Below are 15,681 nucleotides of genomic sequence, written 5' to 3'. Positions count from 1 at the left end.
TCTCCGGGTTCTCCGGTTTCCTCCCACAGTCCAAAGACGTGCAGGTGTTCGGTTCATTGATCCCGCGACCCCGACAGGGTCAAGAGGCTGAAGATGAATGAACTGAGATCTTATTTTATTTTTTTTATTTTCTCAAACAATAAAGAAATAAAAGCAACGGTAAGGTGCGGCCCTAGTGTCCAGTGGTTGTTATTTCTCTGTTTCTCAGTCAGTCGAGATAAATCTATGGCGAACTTCTCAAGTCATGCTGAGTAACGCCTGAGCCCTTTGTTCGACTCGTCCTCTCTGTTGAAAGACATGTTGAAATAAGGATGTGATGAGGGGTTTGGACATGACCTCTATAAAGAAACGCTGCGTTCCCTCTGAGTTCACCGCAGCAGCAGCAGCTTCCCTCAGATACGCAGAGAAGAACTCCGTCTCCAGAGCGTCTGTCAGACTTCTTTCTGCACCAAAGCAGGTAAAAGAGGAATATTTCCTGACTGCACACGAGGGATAATTCATTTTCCATTTATCTGCGGATGATTTTCATTTTTTCTAATAATTCTAGTGTTTTTTTTAAAGACGACAAACAGTCCAAAACGTATATACCGTATTTTTCCTCACTATAAGTTGCACCTAAAAACCTTCAAATGTCTCAAAAACCGACAGTGCGCCTTATAATGCAGTGCTCCTTATATATGGACCAATATTGAGCCACAACAGGTCTCCAACTACGGTGAGCAGCCGCCGACTCTATTTTCCCCGTAGAAGAAGTAACGCGCGGTGCATGTTGAGATACACGACTGCGTGAAGCGTGCCGTTTCATTTCCATGTGTGTGTTTGTGTAAAGAGCCCAAAATGGCTCCTGTTAAGAGACACGCTTACGACGCAGAGTTTACACTCAAAATAATATATATGAAAAAAGTTTCAAAATAAGACATTCACTGAAGGTGCGCCCTATAATGTGGAAAATACGGTACTCTCCCTCTGGGATTATTAACGTATTTCTGATTCTGGACTGAAATGCAACAAATCCTCACATTTTAGAAGCGTAAACATGACGTGTTCGGCATTTTCGTATAAAAATTAAACAATTGGTCATTTTTTAAAATCATCAGAAGTAAAGGTGAGTTATTTCATCATCTGAGGAGACTTTGTGAAATATCTGAAATGTTCCCCAACATTTTGTTAAATAAGTTTACATTAAAATTATTAAGGTGACGCTTTTATCCAAAACGATCCGAAACTCTCTGGCTGCTGCTCTATTCCCGTGTTCTGCTGCGTGACTAATGGCCTTGAGTGTAAACTCTGCGTCGTAAGCGTGTCTCTTAACAGGAGCCATTTTGGGCTCTTTACACAAACACACAAATGGAAATGAAACGGCACGCTTCACACAGTCGTATATCTCAACATGCACCGCACGTTACTTCTTCTACGGGGAAAATAGAGTCGGTGGCTGCTCACCGTAGTTGGAGACCTGTTGTGGCTCAATATTGGTCCATATATAAGGAGCACCGGGTTATAAGGAGCACTGTCGGCTTTTGAGACATCTGAAGGTTTTCAGGTGCAACTTAGAGTGAAGAAAATACGGTAATTAAAAACTATCAAACAGGCAAAAGTGCTTCAAGTGCTTTTAATTCTGTGTTTGAAGTTTGTGGGTTCAGTTCTTCATGTTTCCTGTTTTGTGTCACACCACTGTGTTACTAAACCTCTGGTGCGTGTGCAGATGGCGGGCCTGTGCTGGACGGCCGTGCTGCTCAGCGTCTTCCTGTCTGCTGGACCCAGTTCTGCTGCTGTGGACCAGAACTGGCTCACAAGTATCGTGTCTGGCATCAAAAATGAGTGAGCTATTAGTACTAAAACTAATACTACTACTATTATTATTATTATTATTATTATATTTTTATTAATAGGGCCCGAACACGAAACGGTCCCTGGCACAGAAAGTGTCAGGAAACCTTTTGTTTTTGATGAAATTATTAATATTATTATTATTTTTCTACTGCCCCGTCACATTTTTAAGGGTTGGTTAAATTTGCAAACTTCCAAAGTCGTTGGGGTCAGGTGTGGCCTGCGGGCTCCGTAGCACCCTTCAAACGCACGCCGAGGTTGGGGTAAAGGGATAGGTTGAGATCATTGCTCTCATCTTAAAGAGCACATGTAAAGTTTTGTATTTTTTTGTCTGCCATTTTGGATTTTGTGCGTTAATTTTCATTTTACGAACACGTTTGAGGATTTTTCGACGCACAAAAACTAACGAAATGTTTCGCCCGTGTTCAAACGAGCATTTACTTGATTTGATGCCACAAATGGGGCGTGGCCGTGGCACGTCGGCTCCACAGCGCCCCCTCATTACTTTGAGCATTGTTGAGGTGCTGATCGTGTCTAAACGTAACACCTGATACGGGTCTTGGGCTTGTGTGTGTTCAGTCACTGCCCCCACCTTTAAATCTGATGCAGAAGTGTGAAATTTGGTCGGCAGATGTGAAGTATGGAGTCCAACAGGAAGTCGGCCATTTTGGATTTACAGAGGCATTTTTTTCGCAAAGCCAGTCAGACGTGAAGTACTTATTATTATTATTATTAACACAAAAACTTTTACAACTACACTACTACTATTACAACTTTTACTACGACTGCTACATTTAATTTAATCTCATTTATTTTTAGCAATTGATCTTATATTACTTATTTAAATCAATATAGATTTCTGTAATTGTTGTTCATATGACTATAACTTAATAACTTAATAATAAATGTTCTTCCTCCGGCAGGTTTGCCCTCGGCGACGCCTTCAGTCTGGCTGTGAACGTCCCAGAGGGTCAAGACGTGAATAATCTCCAGCAGGTGTTTCAGGACGACCCGGCTGACAAAGTGAAACAAACGGTTTCAGAGGGTCAGGTGTACCAGGGCACGCGGGTGGTGGCGGCGGCACAGCCGGACTCACTGTCCCGCGTCCTGGAAAACATACAGCCCTTCGTTGCGAGCAGTCAGGGTAATTTCCTCGTCATATACTCCGAAGAACCCCCGACAAATGCAAATGATGAAAACATCAACAGCAAGATTAACGACGTCGTTCAGAACTGGAGCGGTTATGCGTTTGTGTTTTCCAAAGTAGCCGACGCCCCCGACGCCGACGCGTCTCAGCTGGCCGCGTCCTTTAAACAACTCGCGATTTCTAAACTTGGCCTCGACAACGTATTCCGCTGTTACAAACCAGGAGAGGACGACGCTTTGCAGTGCACCAGCTGCTCCTCGGGCGGGGACGTTACACCGGCGTGCGTTGCAAGCGGGGTAAGCCAGGAAGTAAGTACGGTCCCACCGGGCAACGAAGTCCCAGACGTGGGAGGAGGAGGAGGAGGAGTGGGTGGAGGTATAGTAGGTGGAGGAGGAAAGGGAAAAGGCGGACGAGTGGGCAGGTGTCGGAAAGGAGGCTGCAAGCGTAGAGGAGGCAAAGGTATGAGAGGAGGCAAAGGTAAAAAACGGGGCAAAGGTAAAAAACGAGGCAAAGGTAAAAAACGCGGCAAAGGTAAAAAACGGGGAAAGGGTAAAAAACGGGGCAAGGGTAAAAGACGGGGTAAAGGTAAAAAAGGGGGCAGGGGTAAAAGACGCGGCAAACGTAGAGCTGGCAGAGGCGGTGGCAGCAGCAAAAGCAGAGGCAGGTGGTGGGGACGGCTGGAGCGGGAAATCTGAGCAGCAGCAGATTAAATAAATAAAATACTTTCTGCTTTTTCCTTCCAATAGATTTCATGACTCCCATTTTACGGTCGTTTGAAATTATCGATTACTTGCGTCTGATATCAAAGAGAGACATTTTTTAAGCTTTTTAAAAAGGGGGAAGGCCGGTGGTGGAGCTGCAAAAGTACAATTTGATCGATTGATTAAGTGTTAACTAATTATTCAAGCATTATTAGTGGTTTTATGATCAAGATTAAATGTGCAGAGTGGTGTTTTTCTGGTTTGTTTAGTGTTGAATCCTGTTTGTTTACATGGAAACCACAGAAAATAAGACCTCGGTGCCTCTCCATCAGTGACAGAGTGATTATTAAGCTGAGGCAAAGAAGATGAATGAAGGTTCGTGCAAACGCGCCTCAGTCTCCTCAGTACGTTTTAAACTCTGTCCTTTATCCGTCACTGAATCCTCTGAAGCTCGGCTCTTTCTGATTAAAGCTTCGCTCAGCATCTCCTCTGGTCCCGTGTCAATCATTTGGGAACTGCTGTGTCACAGTACAACAGTGTGTCCTTTACTTTGATGTTGTCACTTTACCTTCTTATACTTTTACATCGTCAACCGATCCTTCGACACGAACACTGGAAATAAACAACAAACACAAAGTATAGATAAATAAACATGTTCAGTATCCGTCAACTGTTGAACATTCACATAAAGAATCAATATTAATAAAATAAATAACTATATGACAACATTTCTGAATCATCCCCAAGCATCTATTTTACACTGTAAACAAGAAGCTTAGACTGATGTCAATAAACTTAGACTGATGTAAACAAGAAGCTTAGACTGATGTAAATAAGAAACTTAGACCGATGTAAACAAGAAACTTAGACCGATGTAAACAAGAAGCTTAGACCGATGTAAACAAGAAACTTAGACTGATGTAAACAAGAAACTTAGACCGATGTAAACAAGAAACTTAGACTGATGTAAATAAGAAACTTAGACCGATGTAAACAAGAAACTTAGACCGATGTAAACAAGAAACTTAGACCGATGTAAACAAGAAACTTAGACCGATGTAAACAAGAAACTTAGACTGATGTAAACAAGAAACTTAGACTGATGTAAACAAGAAACTTAGACTGATGTAAACAAGAAACTTAGACTGATGTAAACAAGAAACTTAGACCGATGTAAACAAGAAACTTAGACTGATGTAAACAAGAAACTTAGACTGATGTAAACAAGAAACTTAGACTGATGTAAATAAGAAACTTAGACTGATGTAAACAAGAAACTTAGACTGATGTAAACGGTGACACAATCCCTGTTTATACAATTATCCTGCAAACTTAAATTAACAATTAACACTTTGAATATAAATGTGTGATTTCCCTTTGTTTTGTTGTTTAAACCTTACGTCTGTCTTATGTATCCACATGAAAGCACGTCATAATAATGTCCTTGTTTAACTGTACAACATTAATATAAATAAATAAATAACATTAACTTTTTCCACCTATGCATATAACATGCTAATTCACCTGTTAGCGTCCCTTTTGAACACTGTTGTAAACACAAAGTTAAACCAGGTCATTAAAACGATATTTGGTTACAAAGATAACAAGTTAGACTTTAGTTTAACACCATTAAATTAACTCTAAACATTACACCATCAGTTAGATTTGTAGGTTAAACAGAAAGTTTGACAGAATTTAGCCAAAAAGCCCCGTTTAGCCCGACTCGTGACACATCCATTAATTAACGTGAACGTTAGTGGCTAATGCTAAGCTAACATTAATGGCCAATGCTAAGCTAACGTTAACGTTGACTGTTGAACTTTAAAAACATTCCCTAGTGTTTAAAAGCAAATTTAACAAACGTACGAAATCCCTTGATTAAAAATAACAATCAACACTTTGAATATAAATGTGTGATTTCCCTTTATTTTGTGTTTTGTATGTAAATAACACGTGTCTTATGTATCGGAAAAGCCCCGTTTAACCCGACTGGTGACGCATCCGTTAATTAACGTGAACGTTAGTGGCTAATGCTAAGCTACCGTTAACGTTGACTGTTGACCTTAAAAAACCATTTCCTAGTGTTTAAAAGAGAATTTAACAAACATACGAAATCCCTTGATAAAGTTAACAATTAACACTTTGATTATAAATGTGTGATTTCCCTCTGTTTTGATGTTATTTAGTTGTTTTTATGTAAATATCACGTCTGTCTCATGTACCCGAAAAACCCTGTTTAGCTCGACTGGTGACGCATCCGTTAGCTAACGTGAACGTTAGTGGCTAATGCTAAGCTAACGTTAACGTTGACTGTTAAATTTAAAAACATTCCCTAGTATTTAAAAGCGAATTTAGCAAACGTACGAAATCCCTTGATAAAATAAACAATTAACACTTTGAATATAAATGTGTGATTTCCCTTTATTTTGTGTTTTTTATGTAAATATCACGTCTGTCTTATGTATCACAAAAGCCCCGTATAGCCCGACTGGTGACGCATCCGTTAATTAACGTGAACGTTAGTGGCTAATGCTAAGCTACCGTTAACGTTAACTGTTGACCTTTAAAAACATTTCCTAGTGTTTAAAAGAGAATTTAACAAACGTACGAAATCCCTTGATAAAGTTAACAATCAACACTTTGAATATAAATGTGTGATTTCCCTCTGTTTTGTTGTTATTTATGTAAATATCACGTCTGTCTTATGTATCGGAAAAGCCCCGTTTAGCGCTGTCCGACTGGTGACGCAGCCGTTAGTGGCTAATGCTAAGCTAACGTTAACGTTGACTGTTGAACTTTAAAAACATTCCCTAGTGTTTAAAAGCGAATTTAATAAACGTACGAAATCCCTTGATACAATTGGAAAAGAAATATGTTATTTTCCTTTATTTTGTTGTTTATAATGTAAATATCACGTCTGTCTTATGTATCAGAAAAGCCCCGTTTAGCCCTGTCCGACTGGTGACGCATCAGTTAATTAACGTGAACGTTAGTGGCTAATGCTAAGCTACCGTTAGGAGCTAATGCTAAGCTACCGTTAGCGGCTAATGCTAAGCTAAGCTACCGTTAATGTTGACCGTTACACACTAAAACACCGTTTTTCTCGCAGATTAATCCGACACAAACTGAAACTTCCCCGCGGGTCGTTTGAGGAAACTTACGGCTGTCACTTACACGTCCAGCGCCGACACTTTAATCCCGCTGCAACAAGAAGAAACCGAACAAACTAAAAAAGTATTAAATAAAAACTGTGTGTTGTTTTTAACGGTCCAAACAAAGATGGCGGCCTCTTCTTCGCTGATTTTGTTCGACGCAGCAACTGCGAATTTCTTAATACACGAAAATACAGAATTATTATTTTTTATTAGCAATTAAATATTATTCAAATTACATTTAATGAACTTGTCTAACATTATAACTTAAACTAAATATTTTTATTTATTTAATTTTCCTTTTTATAATTTATTCATTTTATTGTACCTATTTATTTACTTATTATTTTGTATTTTCTATGTTTCTTATTTTATTTATGTCCTATATATTATTCATTTATTTTACCTATTTATTTACTTATTATTTTGTATTTTCTGTTTCTTATTTTATGTATGTCCTATATATTATTTATTTTATTTTACCTATTTATTTACTCATTTTCTATTTTCTATGTTTCTTATTTTATTTTTGTCCTATATATTATTTATTTAAATATTTTGATAACATTTGTCAGGTCTGTTTTTTCATTCTTTTTCAATTGTTCATCATCTTCGATTATAAATAAAGTTCAGCAAACCGATAAAAACCGGCCTTCGAAACTGTCGGCGGTCGTTCTGTCGATCTAAATGTTGCATCAGGACGGTAATCTGGTTCATGTGGTAAAGTCCAACGATACTGGAGCGATATTTATATATTTATGATCGTTAGAGTGAGATTACAGAGACAAGAACACCGTTTAGACCTAGAGTATTTATTTTGAGGGATCGTGTATGTGTGTGTCGCGTGTATCCATCGTGTGTGTGTGCCGTGTGTATCCATCGTGTGTGTCGCACATGTGTGTGTATCCATCCTGTGTGTTGTGTGTGTGCGCGTCTGTGGTGTGTGTCGTGTGTTGTGTCACGTGCATCTATCATGTGTGTGTGTGTGTCGTGTGTATCTATCATGTCTGTGTGTCGTGTGTGTGTGTGTGGGGGGGGTGTTATTGCCGTGTTGTTGAAATAAAAAAATTAAAAAATAGCGAGACGTGAAGCCTTGAAGAGAACTCGATTGTTGTTTTATTGGTGACAACTTGTTCCGTTACAGTTTCTGGACAGCTAGTGTGTGTTTTCATCTACCAACAGATACGTTATCCTCTCAGACGGAGGAGGACGAGGTCACACACACACTCACACGCACGCACACACACACACACACTCACACACGGAGAGAGGGGTGACACACACACGGCAGCTGGGACGGTAAATAAGAGTGGAGGTTTCTTTTTTCCTTGTTTTCCTTCAGAGCCGCGAGCAGCGAGCCTTCAGGGGGTCAGCGGGGGGCGCCAGTCACTGGGACAGGAAGTCCAGGGCGGTGTCACGCTCCTCCACCAGCTCCGCCGCTGTGGCATCCATCTTGGCGCGGGAGAAGTCATTGATGGAGAGTCCGTCAACCATTTTCCAGGTCTTGTTCTGTTAGGGCGAAAAAAAGGTCAGGGGACTTCAAATATGGCCGCCACTGAATTGTGTCTCATCATTTAACTGAGGGCGCACTCACACTGTGCCTCCGTCCCGTGCCCAAACAGGTTTCACGGCTAAAGTCTGGTTCCTTTGACCAGTGTGAGTGCAACCGTACCGCGTCTAGGAGCGGCACGCTTGCCGTCCACGGCCCATTTGGGAGAGGTGGGCTTTTGTAAAGCACTTTTGCACATGTACGAGCACGAGCGTGCGCACGTGTACGAGCACGAGCGTGCGCACGTGTACGAGCACGAGGCCTACGGCGGCTCTGAGGTAATTTCCTGTGCGCCTGTTGGGACGTAGAAAAAAGAAGGAGGGACCATGCGCGGACATTTAAAACAATGGCGGTGAAAGGTTCACGTTCCCAGGTAGTGTGAGTACAAACGGGCCTGGAGGGGGGGACAAGGACCCTAAAGCACGGGGCACGGGACGGAGGCACAGTGGGAGTGCGCCCTTAGAGATACTGATCCGTCTGTGATGGGCGGGTATCAACCAGGCCATTCAGTCACACAGGAAGTAGACGGTGAGGATCGGCGAGCTCACCTTGATCTCGATGGGGAACGAGTAGATGAGGTCCTCTGGGATGCCGTAGGAGTTTCCTTTGGCGTACACGCCCATGGAGATGAACTCACCCTGTGGAGAAAACCATTAAACATGTTTTTATTAGTGGATAAAAGTTTCTTCAGCTGCCGCTCGGTCCCTGCGTCCACACTCACCTCCTTGGTGCCGAACCAGATGTCCCTCACGTGGTCGCAGATGGCCTTGGCGGCAGACATGGCGCTGGACAGCTTCCTGGCCTTGATGACGGCGGCACCGCGCAGCTGCACCGTCTGCGTGAAGAGGAGGAAGAAGAGGTTTGAGAAGAGGACAGAAGCCACGAGACGCTTCTCTGTTCTGTCATTGAAATTAAAAAAAAAACGAGAAAGCGGCGAGCGGCGCTCACAGAGATGAATTCTCCCCGGAGCCAGGCTTCGTCGTTGACGGCGTCGTAGGCGGCCTTCTCGGCGCCGTGGACGTCCACCTTGGCGTGGTGGACGTCGGGGTACTGGGTGGAGGAGTGGTTCCCCCAGATGATCACGTTCTTCACTTTGTCGGAGGAAACGCCGCAACGCATCGCCACCTGCAGGCGAGGACACACAAGACACACACCACAGACACACACACACACACATGATGGATACACACCACACACACACACACGACAGATCAGACAAACACACACACCACAGACACACACACAGTTCAATGTTTAACAGAAGAATGAACGGATGTGAACTCTTGTAGCTCAGCTGGAGGGTTGATGTTAATGTTCAGGGGTGTGTGTGTGTGTGTGTGTGTGTGTGTGTGTGTGTGTGTGTGTGTGTGTGTGTGTGTGTGTGTGTGTGTGTGTGTGTGTGTGTGCGTGTGTGTACCTGGGAGCTGGCTCTGTTGTGGTCCAGTCGGGTCAGACAGGAGAAGTTCTCTTTGGGGATGGATGGAGCAGACTTGGAGGCGATCAGACAGTTAGTGTTCGCCGGGTTTCCAACAACCACGACCTGAAGAGACATCCCACTGTTAAAGTGACCTCTGTGTGTGTGTGTGTGTGTGTGTGTGTGTGTGTGTGTGTGTGTGTGTGTGTGTGTGTGTGTGTGTCCTTCACATATCTCCAAAACCATCTAAGGCTCATTTATGCCTCCATTTCATACGTCATCAACGCTCTCATTTATGCAGATGACACCGTCACTGTGCATCAACTCTTGTACAACTTGTTCTCAATGCAGATAAAACTTATGCTGTTGTTTATTATTATTATTATTGGACATTATTATTATACTTTACTTAATGGACGTTGAGCCAAACGTCCTCTAGAGGGCGTCGCTCACATTCAAAAGTTACTCCGGTAAAGTTTGACCCCAACAAAGATGGAGGCGATGGAGGAGAGAAGCGTCCTGCGTCTGTGCTCTTCCTGTAAAGTGCCCTGAGATGACTTCTGTTAGGATTTGACGCTGTAAATAAAACTGAATCTGATCCAAACAACTTTTCCTCTCTCCCTGTTCTAACTGTTCATTCCCAAACGGACCCTTTTGGACGTCTCAGAGACACTAAAGCTGCACAGAGTTCAACGTCAGGCTGGTTTTCTCTCTGCGTGTGAAGCTTTGACCTTTGACCCGCAGCAGAGACCCTGGGCCTCCTGCTGGACTTTGGCTCATTAGGGGACCGAAGGATCCAGGACTCACACTGCAGAGCTGTTCTCTCCAGATTACAGCTCTGCACGCACACACACACACACACACACGCACGCACGCACGCACGCACGCACGCACGCACGCACGCACGCACGCACGCACGCACGCACGCACACACACACGCACAAAGCTGCTGTGAGAGCCAACATGACCGCAGAGAAACCGCTTCCCCCGTGCACGGGAGACGCTTCCCTCTCCTGCGTTTAAAAAGCTCTAAATAAAACTCCCAGTAGGCCCCGGGAGCGAGCCAAGCGGCGCCCGAGGAGACGATACCTGGGAATAAAAGAGAGTTTAAACATCAGGACTGAGGCGTCACCTTGACTGTCTTCTTGGCGTACTTGTCCAAGGCGGCGCCCTGAGTCTTGAAGATGGCCACGTTGGCCTTCAGCAGGTCCTTCCTCTCCATGCCCTCCTTCCTGGGCATGGAGCCCACCAAGATGGCCGCGTCGATGTCCTTGAAGCCGACCTCCACCTTGTCCGTGGGGATCACCTCTGTGAACAGATTTAAAGTTCGAAAGTCTCGTAGTGAACTCTGGTTTATTGAGTCTTTGTAGTGAACTCTGGTTTATTGAGTCTTTGTAGTGAACTCTGGTTTATTGAGTCTTTGTAGTGAACTCTGGTTTATTGAGTCTTTGTAGTGAACTCTGGTTTATTGAGTCTTTGTAGTGAACTCTGGTTTGTTGAGTCTTTGTAGTGAACTCTGGTTTATTGAGTCTTTGTAGTGAACTCTGGTTTATTGTGTCTTTGTAGTGAACTCTGGTTTATTGAGTCTTTGTAGTGAACTCTGGTTTGTTGAGTCTTTGTAGTGAACTCTGGTTTGTTGAGTCTTTGTAGTGAACTCTGGTTTATTGAGTCTTTGTAGTGAACTCTGGTTTATCGTGTCTTTGTAGTGAGCTCTGGTTTATTGAGTCTTTGTAGTGAACTCTGGTTTATTGAGTCTTTGTAGTGAACTCTGGTTTATTGAGTCTTTGTAGTGAACTCTGGTTTATTGTGTCTTTGTAGTGAACTCTGGTTTGTTGTGTCTTTGTAGTGAACTCTGGTTTATTGTGTCTTTGTAGTGAACTCTGGTTTGTTGAGTCTTTGTAGTGAACTCTGGTTTATTGAGTCTTTGTAGTGAACTCTGGTTTGTTGAGTCTTTGTAGTGAACTCTGGTTTGTTGAGTCTTTGTAGTGAACTCTGGTTTATTGAGTCTTTGTAGTGAACTCTGGTTTGTTGAGTCTTTGTAGTAAACTCTGGTTTGTTGTGTCTTTGTAGTGAACTCTGGTTTATTGAGTCTTTGTAGTGAACTCTGGTTTGTTGTGTCTTTGTAGTGAACTCTGGTTTATTGAGTCTTTGTAGTGAACTCTGGTTTGTTGTGTCTTTGTAGTGAACTCTGGTTTATTGAGTCTTTGTAGTGAACTCTGGTTTGTTGAGTCTTTGTAGTGAACTCTGGTTTATTGAGTCTTTGTAGTGAACTCTGGTTTATTGAGTCTTTGTAGTGAACTCTGGTTTATTGAGTCTTTGTAGTGAAATCTGGTTTGTTGAGTCTTTGTAGTGAACTCTGGTTTATTGAGTCTTTGTAGTGAACTCTGGTTTGTTGAGTCTTTGTAGTGAACTCTGGTTTATTGAGTCTTTGTAGTGACCTCTGTTGCCTCGTGTCTTGGCGTTCTCTGCCTGTTGAGCTGAAGTTTATCTAATCTGGGGCTCTGACGGACGCGCTGAGCGAGCGATAAGGGGATCTTTGTTTCTGACGCACGCGTCCTCGCTCTTTATCAAACACTGCTCTGTCCCTGAGCCTGTGATGCGTTCACTGTCTGCCGCTATCACACTGGACTCCAGTCAGGGTTCACGGTCCCGCCGCTCCTCTGATTGGCTGCTGTGGCGTCTGAACCACCGGCCAACCAGAGGCCTGTTTTCAGACCCTCCTCCTCCTCCTCCTCCTCCTCCTCCTCCTCCTCCTCCTCCTCCTCCTCCTCCTCCTCCTCCTCACCACTACGGGAACTAACGGAGGACAGATGAGTCGCAGCGTGTTCTGCATTAAACTGAGCTGCGGACAGAACCAGAGGAGTTTCCCCACAGACACAGCTCCTGCAGGCGGAACAGGAACGATCCACACCAGTGTTTCCACCAGTTCACAGCTGTTAAAGCATGTGGGTTTTCACAATAAAAGCATGTGGTGGTTTTGCATATTTTTTAAGTCATTTTGCATATTTTTTTTAGTCATTTTGCATCTTCTTGTGCTGGTTTTGCATCTATTTTAAGACATTTTGCATCTATTTCTAGTCATTTTGCATCTATTTTAAGACATTTTGCATCTTTTTGTGGTGGATTAATCCAGATTCTTTAATATAAATATTTTTTAGTTTCTTTCCTCCTCTGACGGGAAACTGAAAACCTTTGAGTTGTGGATGAAACGAGACCTTTGAGGACGTCATCTTGGACTTTTAGGAAACACTGATCCACATTATTTACCATTTTTATTTCATTTAAACCAAACAACTCATCGATTAATCGAGAATTTAACAGATCAATCAATAATAAATGCAGTTTTTGTGTCTCACCCCTCAGCAGCGGGAGGGCGCAGTCCTGCAGCTCCATGACGACTCCATCCAGCACCGGCAGCATGGGCGGGATGTCCAGCAGGATCAGGACGATTGGCTGCAAAACGAGACGGACAACACCACAAAACCCGTTAACGCTGCGGTGAAATGATGACCGGGCGTTTCTGTCAGATATCGTGGATCATATCAATGTTCTCTGGGGGGTGCATCCATCGGCCAGTGGATCAGCTCCTGGGGGGGTGGGGGGGGTGTGTGTCCTGCAGGTTGTGTAACGGAGAGACGGGGCTCGGTCTTACCTGGTCCTTCCCAAACACATCTCCCTTGGCGATGCTGTACAGCAGGGAGTAGGCAATCTGGCCAGCGGCGCCGGTCACCACAACACGGATTGGTTCAGGCTGGAGACACGGACACGCACACGCACACACACGCACACGCACACACAGAAAGATTAGGTTCATAAATGTGAACTTTAAATCCCAAAGTGAGGCCTTTATCTGTGGCTCCTCCTCCTGCAGTGGAACTTTCCCCTTCTTGTTTTGTTTTAAACCAAACTCCATTTACAAAACCACACAATAAAGAATGACCTTGCATATTAGTGAGGCTGTGTGCATATTTAATTTAATTTTTAAACTTCATCTTTTATAGTAGATGCCACTCTTTAATTCGGCATGCAGAAAAACATAAGAAAGTTTTTTTTAAAAACAAAGAAAACCAACAAAACTTCAGCTTTTCCCTGAATGAAAAAGGCCAAAGACAGGATTTTAGAAATTCTATAAATAATGCAAAGTGATTTATTTATGTGCCGAATTGAAGGGTGTGTCCAGAAGAGCCAGAAACCATCATGCATCATGTTTTTAACTGGTGTGATTCATCTAAAAAATACAAATAATCGTTGAATTGCGAGATTTGCGAACGGAGTGTCGGACTGGCGGAGCTCCTGTTATGACCCGGATCGGATGAAAGAATAGGCCGGTGATGTAACATGACGCCACGCCACGGCATTACCATTAAAATGGAGGCAGATGCACGGGACGTTTCTGCAGGATTTCTGTTCAAAGCATCGCCTCCGACCCGCGCAGCAAAGGTGCACCGACCCCCCGGTGCTTTCTGCGGCTCCACCGGGACCGAAAGCGGCTGAAAGTGACGCTAAATCACATTAAACACAGTGGATGGAGCGAGAGGATGACGCCTCAATGTCAACTCCGCGCGCATCATTTAAAAAACAAACACAATGGTCCCGTTATGAAGCTTTCACAGTGTCGCGCGGGTGCGTCTTACCATGGTTTCTAACGGTACAGGAGCTGCGGAGGTGCTGCGGGTGTGCGGAGGCTGTTGTCCCGGCTCAGGGCTGCTCACAGTGGGGCTGACAGGCGGAAGGGTCACCTCTGTGCTTGCGCTGGAAAGTCAGGCGGTGGAACCTCTCGCCCCCGCGCCTCTCTGCGGGACTTGTAGTCGTTTTGTGACGCTGACGCGGTCTTTACAGACGAGCCGACTCGACCATAGGAACACATTCTCCCATGATGCATAGCAGCGGTGACGCCACGTGCACCCCCCCCCCCCCCCCCCCCCCCATAAACGGCAGAGGACTTTCAACAAACGGCTCTTTTTCATCCGAGACTCTGGAGGCGGAAGTTTGGCGACATCTGGTGTGTTTGTGCTCACCTTACATCCGGTTTACTTTGGTTTCTACGTCTGTGGGACTGTTTTGCATCTATTTTTAGTCATTTTGCATCTTTTTGTGGTGGTTTTGCATCTATTTTTAGTCATTTTGAATCTATTTTTAGTCATTTTGCATCTTTTAGTGGTGGTTTTGCATCTATTTTTAGTCATTTTGCATCTTTTTGTGGTGGTTTTGCATCTATTTTTAGTCATTTTGCATCTTTTTGTGGTGGTTTTGCATCTATTTTTAGTCATTTTGCATCTTTTTGTGGTGGTTTTGCATCTATTTATAGTCATTTTGCCTCTTTTTGTGGTGGTTTTGCATCTATTTTAGTCATTTAGCATCTTTTTGTGGTGGTTTTGCATCTATTTTTAGTCATTTTGCATCTTTTTGTGGTGGTTTTGCATCTATTTTTAGTCATTTTGCATCTTTTTGTGGTGGTTTTGCATCTATTTTTAGTCATTTCGCATCTTTTTGTGGTGGTTTTGCATCTATTTTTAGTCATTTTGCATCTTATTGTTGTGGTTTTGCATCTATTTATAGTCATTTTGCATCTTTTTGTGGTGGTTTTGCATCTATTTTTAGTCATTTTGCATCTTTTTGTTGTGGTTTTGCATCTATTTTTAGTCATTTTGCATCTTTTTGTTGTGGTTTTGCATCTATTTTTAGTCATTTTGCATCTTTTTGTGCTGGTTTTGCATCTATTTTTAGTCATTTAGCATCTTTTGTGCTAGTTTTGCATCTATTTTTAGTCATTTAGCATCTTTTGTGGTGGTTTTGCATCTATTTTTAGTCATTTAGCATCTTTTGTGGTGGTTTTGCATTGATTTGATAGATACAGGACTTGGAGTCGTAATGTGACGCTGACTCAG

The 15,681-nt window shown here is 43.2% G+C and overlaps 2 protein-coding genes across 2 annotated transcripts; one reads left to right on the top strand and one right to left on the bottom strand.

The window, feature by feature from the left end:
• Nucleotides 1-331: 331 nt before the first annotated feature.
• Nucleotides 332-3,672, top strand: LOC310963451 (uncharacterized protein; the record flags this gene model as incomplete). The annotated part of the gene is made up of 3 exons (XM_083936300.1): nt 332-457; nt 1,706-1,821; nt 2,754-3,672. The coding sequence occupies 3 exons, from the start codon at nt 332-334 to the stop codon at nt 3,670-3,672; spliced, it is 1,161 nt and encodes a 386-aa protein (XP_083792426.1).
• Nucleotides 3,673-7,923: 4,251 nt separating this feature from the next.
• LOC310959267 (malate dehydrogenase, cytoplasmic-like) lies at nt 7,924-14,563 on the bottom strand. The gene is made up of 9 exons (XM_083930558.1): nt 14,428-14,563; nt 13,446-13,544; nt 13,150-13,246; nt 10,926-11,101; nt 9,797-9,919; nt 9,328-9,504; nt 9,101-9,214; nt 8,928-9,017; nt 7,924-8,339 (listed from the first exon to the last, which is right to left on the bottom strand). Exons 1-9 carry the CDS (start codon nt 14,428-14,430, stop codon nt 8,217-8,219), a joined length of 1,002 nt encoding a protein of 333 aa, XP_083786684.1. The 5' UTR covers nt 14,431-14,563; the 3' UTR covers nt 7,924-8,216.
• Between the last annotated feature and the right edge of the window lie 1,118 nt (nt 14,564-15,681).

This window comes from Echiichthys vipera (genome assembly GCF_963691815.1).
Source record: "Echiichthys vipera genome assembly, chromosome: 2".
Lineage (NCBI taxonomy): Eukaryota > Metazoa > Chordata > Actinopteri > Perciformes > Trachinidae > Echiichthys > Echiichthys vipera.
This window is presented reverse-complemented; position numbering and strand designations above follow the sequence as displayed.